Source organism: Labrus mixtus, chromosome 13, assembly GCF_963584025.1.
Source record: "Labrus mixtus chromosome 13, fLabMix1.1, whole genome shotgun sequence".
NCBI classification, from domain to species: domain Eukaryota; kingdom Metazoa; phylum Chordata; class Actinopteri; order Labriformes; family Labridae; genus Labrus; species Labrus mixtus.
Genome location: NC_083624.1, coordinates 24,953,220 through 24,965,493, shown reverse-complemented (window position 1 = coordinate 24,965,493; position 12,274 = coordinate 24,953,220). Strand labels below are relative to the sequence as shown.

The following is a 12,274-nucleotide window of genomic DNA, read 5'->3' as shown; positions in this document are numbered from 1 at the left end:
GAGATGGCGATAGATGAGAAAAACCATCTTGGAAAAATATCAAAGTCAACAGACAGAAGGCAGGCACTGAACAGCTAGTACTCTGTATCTCCTGTGGGTAACAGAGTAGTGCCTGCACCAAATGAGACACTTCAATGTCTCATTTTGATCACAGACAATGATGTTAAAAGAATGAAAGGAAAACGGAAAACAGAAAGAAGGAATGTGTCTGCCCAGCCCAGGCAGGTCACGCTGTAATTAGAACAACCAGTGCCCTTCTGACCTCTCCAGCCAATGAAACACCATGACAGCCACTATCACCTCTTCAAGACCATTTGAAACAGCCTGGCATGTTAGCTGATAAACTGTTTTTCCTTCTCTTTGAAGTAGCAAGAGAAACTATTTGCCCATGGATGGGGGGTTGGGATAAAGGGGACTATAACTGTGTTGCTGTGGTGTAGATGACATCACCCCTGCTTCCATGAGTTCTCATGTATTTGTTTGGCCTCTTGTCCGTTGCTGTGCAGACATTTCCAAGGTCACAGGAACAATCGATGCAGAGTGTACGAGATGCCAAATTAGGGAAATGGAGAGTGGTCCGGCTGCTTCGGAAGACAGGAGGGCCTCTGGGAACCATGGAAGTATTTGTTCATTATCTTTCCAGTCAGAAACCACAGAGCAGGAAGAGCAGTGCAAGATATGACCATAAGCTAGTCTATTTAGCTCTCCCTCGTGTTTTATTTGTTGAACTTAAGTTTTTTTAAATGACAATTGGGTGCAAAGTTTAGCTTGAAAGGAAGCAATAACCATGTATAAAAATATTTTATGAGTATATTTTTATACATATTTTCCAGCCTTAATCTAATCGGAGTGGAACACACAGGGAAACTCATCATACAATACGATAGGATAAAAATTATGCGATAAAATACGTTGCCCATGAGGACAAAAATATCACAATACACATACAATTCTGCAATAACTGATATATTTTAAAACAATCATATATTGCTAATGATATAAAATATCAATATTTGAAACCAGTGATTTGATAGTTGTATCACAAGGATGAGGATGACAATATGTTCCTGTATCAATATTTGTCCCCTCTCTACATCATATGAGTCAGAGGATGCAGTGATCCAAAACGTTGCTGCGCTGCCACATTCAACTACACTTTATGTGATTTCAACAAATCAGTTATTAATATCTAGTGTTAGCAATTCAAATAGGTCTGGAGTTATGCTGAGTGATGTCCGCTGGTTAGAGAAACAGTCAATTGGTGGTGCCGATAGCCTGGCGATTAGTGCACGTGCCCTATGTACAGAGGCCTAAGTCATCAGGACTACATAATTAAAGCTAAGCTCAACCTTTAGGACTGTGTGGCTGAATTGTGGCAAACATGTCTATTCAGATGCATGATATGTCATCAGCTTCATAGCCTTTCTTTTTCAAAGTCCTTGGTCATGTGATGCGAAAGTCAAATGTAACCATGATCCTAATGTTTGTTGTAAAATGCTCTGCAAACACAAAACAGCGTGACAGACTGGCCAACCAGGTTCACAGCTTTCTCCAAGAGCCCTTATTTTGCTTTTCAGAGTGAGAGACAGGGAGTGTCTAATGTGGATACACCTGAGGTTAGTGGGAGTATGTGTGTCTGTGTGTGTTTGTGAGTGTGTGTATTTGTACATGAGCATGTGTGTCTTAGTGTAAGATGTGGTTTGAGCTACGCCCCGCTAATGGTTGCCTGCTGGCTGCACAGTGCTTTGATAGCCCTGTAGGTCCATGCTCTCAATGGTCTCCTTTGTAGATCAGGTGCATTATTTTCTCCACCATTTCAAATCCTTCTATAAGTGTCTGAAAATCTAGACACAAACATGTCTGGGAGCAAAAATAGCAAACATGGGCCAAAAAGCCTTTTCACAATGTTATTACATTAACAGCACAATAAAGAAATGGGATAGAAACACAGAAAGTGAAACTGATTTAAAGATGTATTTGTCAAAGAATGTTTAAACTTCAAACTCAAGTGGCAGAGCTTCATAAAATCATGAGTTGTTTTCAGTTCAACAGGTCTTCCAAAAGGAAAACCATGAGCTGATGATAAAGGAGTCAGTGGTTATGGTCTGAGGACTAGTTATTATGGTAAATCAAAGGATGTCTCTTGGGGTTTCTTTCCTCTCTTTCTGTCTCTCTCTCTCTCTCTCTGTATTATTGTATATGTATGTGTGTGACATAACATAGAGTCTGTCTGTCTGTACAGGTCACACACTGCATGTACTCTGTTATCTAGACATCCTTTGGTAGACTATGTGCACCTTGTTTATACCTCAGTCTTGGCTCAGCACACAATTCTAAATTAACTATACCAAATTTAGAAAAGGAACTGTTGATATCTCCAAGTCATCATAATTATGTATGGATGTATCACTGGCTCAAGTTTTTTTCTATGCTGTTGTTAAAAACGAATTTTATTAACAACTACATCTATATCTTGCTATTCTTATTCACCTGGAGCATGTGCTTACCCTTGATTTAAAATCAGCTCCTCTAATATAAGAAATTGTTAAAAACATTCACCCACATTGGAAGAAAACTATGAGGGAGTTCCCTTACAAGCCACAGGACAAGGAGGGAGCGTGTCTCAAAATGGCTGTGGTAGATATGGGTAGAGAGGAGGCTGCCACCCAGCTGTTGGTGGAGAAGAGGCAGGCTAAGACAGGCACTTTGACACTAGAACCTGTGGGCAGATGGTGTACTGAGCTGTGTTTGTAAATGTCTGAGGGAGGGTCGGCCACCGTATATGTAGGTGAGAGAGTTCACTGTGATCCTGAAGTTCCTGAACTAGTTTGGTGTTTTCCTTCTGTGATGTAGAAAGGCTAACCAGCAAATGCCACACACATTAGACTGGATGAAAGTGCTTCCAATGATATCCAACCCACACTATTTCCATGAAGCACATCCTTTGCTGGAAAATTCTGAAGCCACAGCGGTTGTTGGGCATAAGGGGGGAAGCTAAACCTGTAAAATATTTTATAGTACTTAACTAATTCTGCTCTTCTCAAATAACAGCCTGAGATTAATTCTGACTCACATCTGAACAAAAGATGACATTTTCCCATTTTCTTTTTACAACAGATGTTCGTTATGAATGCTATTTGAGTTGCTTTTATTTCAAACCTAAATTTCCAATATATAGATCTCTATTTCAGTGACAAATATGATCATTGTATATTTGCATTACAAACATCAAAACAAAGGCTTTAATAGAATCAAATACCTGTCCGTGAAAAGCTTGGGACAAATAACTGACAAACCACCTGTGGTTATTGTTTATTGAGGGAAGTCTTTCCATAACAGAAAAAAAATCCTCTTTGTAAACCCCTGAGGGCATCTGAAAGAAAAAGAATACAGACAACAGTGCAGGAATCCCTGCAATGTCAGCTGCAATATTTTACTGTTTCATCACAGGGAGGAAAAATGCAACATAAACAACAGAAGAGAAACTACACAGATTAGGGAGGGACTCTCTTCATTGTGGGTCTCTTTGTCCAACATATCACAATAGCACAAAATATAACAACAGAAAGAACATCTTCAAAAATGTAACTTACTCAATGAACAGTTCATTGAAAAGCTTGACAAAGATTTGGCCTTATAAACTTTATAAACTGAGTATTCATGACAAATCCATTATGTCCTCTCCTGAAGGATATCCAGGATGAAATGATAAAATATGATCTCAATCAACAATATTTGGTTTCAGATTTCAAGCTATAGAATCCTCTAAATGAATTCCTGCTTTGTAACCAATTTTCTGTTGTCTGACCCCAAGCAACAAATCACTGTTTCATGTCAAAACACCCGAGGAACTCACAGAAACTGCAGAGACGGCATGTACCAGCCACCACCACAGCTGAAGCAACAGCATGCAGTGTTTTACAGCCTATTTCTCACACACACACAAACACACACCATTAGTTTGTGTATGGTTTCTCAACCTCATGAAAAGTCCCTTCATCTTTTACTTTATCTTCCTCAAATCTAAATTAGGTTGCTCCTAAATTAAAAATGTAATTAAAAATGTAAATTTCTGCAAGGCAGCAAACCAACAACACATTACGTTCTTGTATGAGCCTGCTCATCCTCATTTTGAAAAAGCACCCCCTGCGGTGGGAGACTTTGATGATGATAAAAGTAAAGTGGCCCCATGATCACTCCTCAGATGAAAGCTATGCTGAATTTCAAACAAGGGTGCACAGATGCGTCACTTTCTCTCGCTTACTCCTACCTTTTATTTTAATAGGTAAACCTTGTATTCTTTAAAGAATCTGGTGTCAATGCTGCGAGTATGCTAAAAAGGACAGCTATTGTCCTTGAGAATACATGGCGGGAAATAAAAAGTTAATCAGGGCAGAGAGGTTGACCCCCTTTTTTTGTGCTTGGCGGACAACAAGAGGACTGCTGCCTCCCGCCCAGCCAGGTGCACAAGTGGTGTCTGTCCCCATCACTGCCAAACAAACTGAGAGAAGCCCTGCCAACTGGTGATGGTTGCATAACTGTTTGTGTGTACATGGCTTGTGTGTGTATGTTGGGGGTTGGAGAAATAAACAGCTGAATCCGTTATCAGCCACAAAGAGTGCGCGGCAAAGCATGGTAGTGTGATTAACACTGCGTCACCCACAACAGACAGACAACTGTCTGGCAGCTGCCTCAACGAGTGCTTAGAGACCAAGTTGGTGGCCCTCTGAGGCTGATGCAGTCACACCAAGCAATTTAAGTCAAGTCAAAAACACAGTTTTTTCGGTCGTACCATGAACAGATACTTGTTTACATCACTCCCAGGGTAGCAGCAACAATAAGAGACAGAACACTTCCCTTGAATGTATTTACTTTAAAGAAGCTGTGGGCCTCTGTGAAGTAAAAATAAATAAATAGAGAAAGCCAACAGACCACTTTCCTTGAAAAGAGAGTGGAAATAATGGAGGGAAAATGCAAACTTGTTCCAAAGTGTCTACCAAAAAGGGTTATGCAAAGGCTTCATGTTAATTTTTCATTACAAAAATAAAACTTCAAAACAGTCTGAAACTAGTGTTGCATCAATTGATTTAGCTGTTATCAAAATAAGCCCACTATCACTCCTATAGACTGGTAAGAAGAAGCAACTGATGACATGTGACTTTCTTAAAGGGAACATGCATCATCACCCCATGTGCCTGAAGGCAATGTCTGCACTGGCTTTCATGTTGAAAAAAATAGCAACACTGACATATCAAAAGAAATAAAGTGGTGTCTGAGGAACTCTGTCGGTGCATACAGCAAAGCCACCTCCACGCACAGGGTGTATAATTACTATACGCTTACTTAAGTTACTTCAGAGCAATGATGTTGAAGAACGTTTGCATTGAGAAACAGGATGCAACACATCTACAAAATGCAGCACTAACCCAAACATTTCTACAACTTCAGAACAAGTAATTTGTTTTGCAGTGAACTACAAAGCAGATACTGCTGTGATTTAATAGGAAGTCATAGGTGAAACTCGCAGTAAACTCTGAAGGGGGCCTCTATCCTCAAAGAAAACACCAATTAAAAATCATTTAGATTCTTTAAAATATAATAATCTCCTCGTGCCTTGGGGTCCAAAATCTATTAACTCCAGTGAAGCCTGCTTACAGTTTAACCTTTCTCAGAACATGTTGACATCAAAGGCAAAAAGCCACAGCAAAACTCGCATCCCACTTGTGGAATGGCAGACCATAAAAACGACTACTTAAAAGGGATTAAAAAGACCAATTCCACACAGATTCCTTACAGACTGAGTCGAGCAGGAGGGAGCAAGAAGGAGGTGGAAGGATCTAGGAGGAACACATGATGGAGGGACTAAATTAGCAAGCTGTGTGTTTTTTGTGGTCTTGGCAATGGGGAGATCCCAGAGGACAGCTAATGACTGCAGTGGTATCTGGCATGGAGGCCAAGTTTCCTTGACTGCTTTAAAGTTGCCTCCAGTCCACAGCCACCATGTCATGAGCAACATATGCTGAGCTATCTTGCAATTATACCATTATCAAGGTCTCTCCTCCCACTGATTTACTTTATATGTTGCTGAGCAGATTTCATAAAAACTTTGCCCTTCTGGTCCTTCTGAAGAAAGGAAGGTTGGTACAGTAAGAACAATGGCCAACCAATATGGGATCATTAAGACTTATATTAATTAGAAGAGGAAAAATCTGCAGCCTATATGCTGAAGTTTTCAGCTGAAATATTTTCTATGGAGACAGTTCACCATTATTGCAATGCAAGGGTAGACAGGAGCCTAATTATTAAAACAACTAACAGCATGATTAAAGAAAAAAATCTAAATAAGCTCATGCATTGTTGTCTGCATATGTTCTGTTAAATGAGTTTTATTATTTGCATACTTACGTATGCTTCATACTTCATTACTAAATTATCAGCACATATTTGTCAAGTACCATCAGCTCTCCTATACATCTGTCGAGCCTTAAAATACAAGCAGGACTGTGAGAAATAATTTGGTGGACAAACTAACATAGTTTTCATTCATCAGCACACAAAATCTGCCAAAACAAACATAAATGTCAATCCCAACCATGACTTATAAAACAGAAAAATATTTACACAAAATAAAACTGATTATATACCTACACATTTTAACAAAAGTTTACCATGGTCGAGTTTGAAAATGGCATATAAATAGAAACACGAATAACAAGAGCACTTCAAAAAACTCCCTTGCACAAGACATTTAATTTTAAAACAACTTTCTCTCCCAAACCATTTGGGATAAAAATGAAATCTTCATTCAAGCTTCACAGAAGGTGAAGTGAATATTTTATGGGCAATATGGAACTATCTTGTCTCAGAGGCCATTAAATGCTCTGCAGTGTACCGCATTTGATTAACACAGGCCTCTATCTGTGTTTCAAACTGCCTTTCAGATCCCAGTATGGACCTGTATTTACACATCAACTCCTCCTCAAGGACAACAGACAAGTAAACACACAGAGATATCATACGGAAACACAACACATACAGAGTCATTACTTCTTATGCTATTCTTAAACACATTAGATTCCTGACTGTGGAATATAATCTAATGTACTGTACCTCTTAATGGGAATAATAATAACTTTTAAAGAATATAAACAAGGAGGAACTTGTTGGCTATTCGGGATGTCACAATACCAGTATTTCATACCTGTTTCGATACCATGACAACTACAAAAAATAAGTCCTAGGCAGCCAATACTGACCAATAACTTATTTTTAATTAACAAAAATTGTAAGAAAATTATTGAAATTTTTGACAACCTTATTGGCATTTACAGGCAATTTGCCAACAATCTTTAATTTAGTCCAACCTTTAAGAAACTATTGAAGCCTTAAAAAAAAAAAAGAGAAATTCCCTGATTTTTGCCCCATGCAGGAACAACAGAAGGGCAAAGTGACCACTGCTATAGCTGTTGTACCTCTGTGACCTATCATCTGTCCTAAGAGCCCTAAACAACAGAAAGGAGCGGCCAGATTTTATTGTCCCAGCACGAGAAAGGGAGACAGAGCTGCTTTAGCTTGATGGATGAGGTCCAACTGGGAGGGTAAGGCTGGGATAAAGGAGCTGTATCCCACCATAAAACTTTGCTGCTCCTAGCCAACACGTACACAGAAACCTAATGTGTTTAAGTATGAATGTGTGTGTGTGTGATGGGATGGGAGGGGGGTCTGGATAACAGGGAAGCTGTGTTATCTGAGTGATTCATCCATGTAAGACAGGTTACAACAACTTGATATAAAACAACACAAGCCTTCAATACCACCCCTCCCTCTGTAATGTACTGGAGAGCAATAAACATGAATGATGTCTTTTCTTTTAGTGCTGACTGTTGAGTGAAACAATCACATCAGACAAAGGCAGAGAGAGCATAGCTATTAGACATGTTTCTGTAAAAAGGGACTGTTTGAACCAGACTACCAGTAAAAACCGGTCCAGAGGCAGTAGATCAAGTCCTGGCTGGTAGATGCACGGTAAGCATAAATGGCTATTTGCTGTGTCAAGACAGTCTCATTTGAGGGGGCCATTGTATGAACAAGAGACTAGTCAACAATGAGTGTGACTCATGTTGAATCATGTTGAAAAAAAACCCTTCAGATTTCAAAAAAGGAAAAGAAAACATCTGGTATGACACAACGGCTGTGTTGTCTCTACAGTCAAAATGAAATGTACGTATTTAGATTTCAAAATGTATATGTGTTGATGGTTCCATGTGTAGCTGTGTAAGCCTACACAGTTAAAACCAGCTTAACATCATCCCCACAAACACTGTAAATTAGGGCCAAATGATATTGGGAAATGCAGCTAAATGCAATATCTTTTTATGTACATCAATTAAAATAAAATAAGAAATAATAATAACAATAATAATAATAATAATAAATAAGAACTAATACGTCAGCATCTAGCATTATGACGGGGTATCTGTGCCGCCTGTAGACCGTACATTTTTATACACTGACACACTGACACTGCATGCACATTGGTCAGTTCTCTGGCTACTGATTGTGACATCAGAGACTATTGTTGTAGATTAGTCAGCACAAGTTTGTGCTTCAGGTCATTTGACTGAGGTTGCATGTCCTCGTATTGGGATGTTACTTTACTGCGGATACACACATCCCATTTGAGATGGTAAAAGGATACATTTTTCAGCCCTATTACAATGGTCAATACCATAATGGGCAAGAGCTTTACGTTATGTGTTGCAGTCTGTCTTTTATCAATGGCATTGTATAGCTATATATTTAACTAAAGGACCAATACATTTTGCATGCATCATGTATATACTGTTATGTTAAGTTCCACATTATTTATTATATATTTATCTTGTAAAAACTAAACATTGAGGTTAAATCTTTATAAAGAGAACAACACAACCACTATTTCATCACAGTCATTCAGCAATATTGTTTTAGTTTAGCTTTAACTACCTTCAACTGTATATTCTTTTCCGTGTGCTCAAACCTGTTCTCGAGCCCTTAAAGCAAGCAATCACTTAGAACGACATAGCACTCACCTCACAGACAGAGTGAGTAAATATTAAGGAATAGCTGCAGACGATGGCTTGATGACAAACTTAAGTGCAGAGTTAAGATTATGGTTTATGTACTTCTATCTCAACTTTCTCTTCAAATTACTTTAGCTTTAACTCCCTTCACCCCTTAAATCTGAATATTTACTCAGAAGGGTGTCTTCTTTGAAAACATTTCCACAGCAAGAAGTGAATTTACAGATACTGAAAATCAGATGATCAGAAGTATTTCCACGTCTGTCTCTGAAAGAGAGTTTGTGTGTAAGCCAGTGTGGTATAAAGTATTTGTTTAATGAAACCTAGTGGGCCTTTTCTTTCCCCAAGATCTTCCACATACCTGAATCTTTCTTGCTCCCCTTTCCTCCATCTCTGTTCTTCTTCAGCACTGCCTTAAACATGGTGAGATTCTTGGAATCCTCTCTATAGGGCCCCTGGCGATAGAAAAAAAATCAGTTACTTTCAGCCATATCAAGAAAACAGAAATGCATTGCCACTCATGCAAAACCATGGAAATAATCCCACAAAACACAGTCAGGTCTACTTCTATTCATGGGACAGGAAAGAAGCAATTTCCTCTATTTACCTGCAAAATGAAAACCAGTCCACCACATACACATGCGTGTTTGTTTTTTTACCCAGAACTATCTAAACAATACAAAATGTCCTCAAAAGCCTAACATAGCAAAGGCAAAACATTGTGCATCTGCATTTCATACTGCTTAGCTGGCACCCATCTGAAAATTTTCCCACAGCACTACCAATCCTGCAGGTCATCAGTGGAGGGGAGAATGGAAAGAATGCTCTAATATTTAAACAGAAAAGGACAAGTTCTGCTATCTTGTTATGCAGGAAAACACTCTGTCAAATGCCCTGAATTCCACATGTAATTGATGCTATGAGGCTGAACTTGGGTGTCGGCAACTGCTTTCCGTGGTTGTTGCCAAGCTAGTGTGCATTTTGAATCCTCAGAGTTAAACGGTATAACATGAACTCATGGTTCAGGCTGCAGATTCCTGGATGTGCTTGTTTACTTTGGAAGTATTTATAGTCTCATGTTGTTGGACAATGGTAAAACCTACATGACTAAACACAGCAGCGACTACTTTGGTTTCTAACCTAACCGTCTAAACACATTATAGGATTCAGCAGGGAATGCTACTGTATTATTAGCAACAGAGCAATCTTTCCAATGAAAAGAGAAGAATGGTTTCAACCAAATAAGGGTATGCTTTCTGAAAACAAAACACACAGTTCATTGCAGAAGATCGACTTAATATATCTAGTTGTTTTTTTACTGCTGCTGTGGAAAGGCTATCGATCTGCCTCATTAATTCTTTAAAGGTGTTAGAAGAAACATTGTGAGGCACAGCATCCACTGAATCAGTGAGGTGAGGTGAAGGTATAGGAGGCTTATCCCTGATGAGCTTTTGCATTTCAAATAAACCTTGGCTGGTCAAAAAAATCGTTGAATCTTCATCATGAGGTTTCACTCAATTGGGCCAAACTCATTCTAAAGCAGGCAGAGCAAAAACACACACTTAATTTGGCAGATACATCCTCCATCCTTTCTCTAGGGATGAATGTATGGTGCTAGCTTCTTCTATAGAATAATTGGTTTCATTGGGGGGGGGGGGGGGGGGGGAACAAATACAAAATTTTGCAAAAACACAATCTGATCAGAAGGATTAGTCGCTTTCAAAGTGTGGCTTTGGTGCTGCCTTTGTCAAGCAGCAGCTTGTCTCTAAACTAAAAGCTGCTCAAAAAGTCAAGTGCTTTGATCTTTCCTGTGAGTCACTTGATTTAAAAAAGGCTTGCATAACTTTGATGATTCATTAAAGTTCACTTCACCTGAGACCTAATAAAAAAAAAGTTATTTTTCATATATCTCATGCACTAATTGTCAAGTATAAACAACTAAGTATCTGACCTATCAGTGGCAAAAAAGAATTGTAGTAGGAAACATCTTAGTTTAAGAGTCACATTTGAGAAACAAGTTGTTTCAGTGTTGAGACAATGTTGTCTCCCAGATGACAATCACAGCAGTAGTGATGTACAGTACAACTTCTTGACCTTGTTAGTGATATTCCTTTTATACAACAGTTCTACGCCAAGCAAGTAGTTCAGGGACCAGCTGGATAAATCAGGACAAACTCTGTCAGCTGTAATGTCAATTTACAGTATTCAGAACAACTTGCTTAGGCAGAGTGATACACTCTGTTAGAAAGTCCCTGTGATGTTTTGGCCTATATCAGCACTCATGATCATTGTCTAATTAGAATACTTGGTCAGAACCAACTGGTGTATAAACTTAAATAACCCTTCAATGGATTTTAAAAAACCTATTCAAACTGTAAATACTCAGCAGTGATTTCATTCATCTGAAGGCTGCTCATCACTTGTACAGTGTCACTTTGCATGACCCATTCTTTTCTTTTTGTCTGCTAGCCTATAGCTCAAAACCAATTTCCTGTAGCCATTGTTCTGCCAAGGATGACATTTCTCTTTGAGTGATCCAGTATCAACAGTGTCCTTGATCATAAGGGCTCAGAGAAAACTTCATTTCATCATGAAACACTTCTTTCACTCAGGCAAACAGTGACTGGATACACACTAGTTTAAGTATTAGGTCTTATGCATTAAACTATTTAACACTATTGTTGTAACATATTTACACCAAGATGAGCCAAAATGAACAAGTGTGCCTTTAGGACTTCTAATGTATTTTTCTCACTTGCGTAATTATAATAATAATAACTATAATAGTTTTTATTGTAACAAAAGGCTATGATGACCATGAAAATTAGCAACTTTATGGCAAAATGTAACCACTGCCTCTTATTAAATCAAAGTTAGCATATTCTCTACATGTTGTCCACATTTCACAGTATGCTTCTAAAACTACAAGAGAACATGACTGAAGGGAGAATCGGTCACATTAAAAAGCAAACACAACCACAAAAACTAGAACTAGTAAAACTATCAAATATAGATTTATCTATTTAAAAAAGTTATATATATAAGTAATTCTCAATAAATATAAAGTAAATAATCTAAATGTAAATGAAATTAAACATTGTATCTTTCCACAAACTATGTTTTCTTCTCTAATCTATGTTTCAGTCAGTTTTCCTTTAATTATAGAAAGTATAACAAACAGGACGTTAAGATGACAGCGGGTCTAGTACAGA

At 38.4% G+C, this 12,274-nt stretch overlaps 1 protein-coding gene across 2 annotated transcripts in view; it reads right to left on the bottom strand.

Annotated features, from left to right (window-relative positions):
• tanc1b (tetratricopeptide repeat, ankyrin repeat and coiled-coil containing 1b) overlaps nucleotides 1–12,274 on the bottom strand; it is a 99,611-nt gene that overhangs the window by 77,837 nt on the left and 9,500 nt on the right. For both annotated transcript variants that reach the window (XM_061054350.1, XM_061054351.1), the window contains exon 2: nucleotides 9,424–9,517. In XM_061054350.1, the coding sequence (XP_060910333.1) occupies nucleotides 9,424–9,484 (61 nt within the window). In that variant the 5' untranslated portion in view covers nucleotides 9,485–9,517. The remainder of the gene's footprint in view (nucleotides 1–9,423; nucleotides 9,518–12,274) is intronic.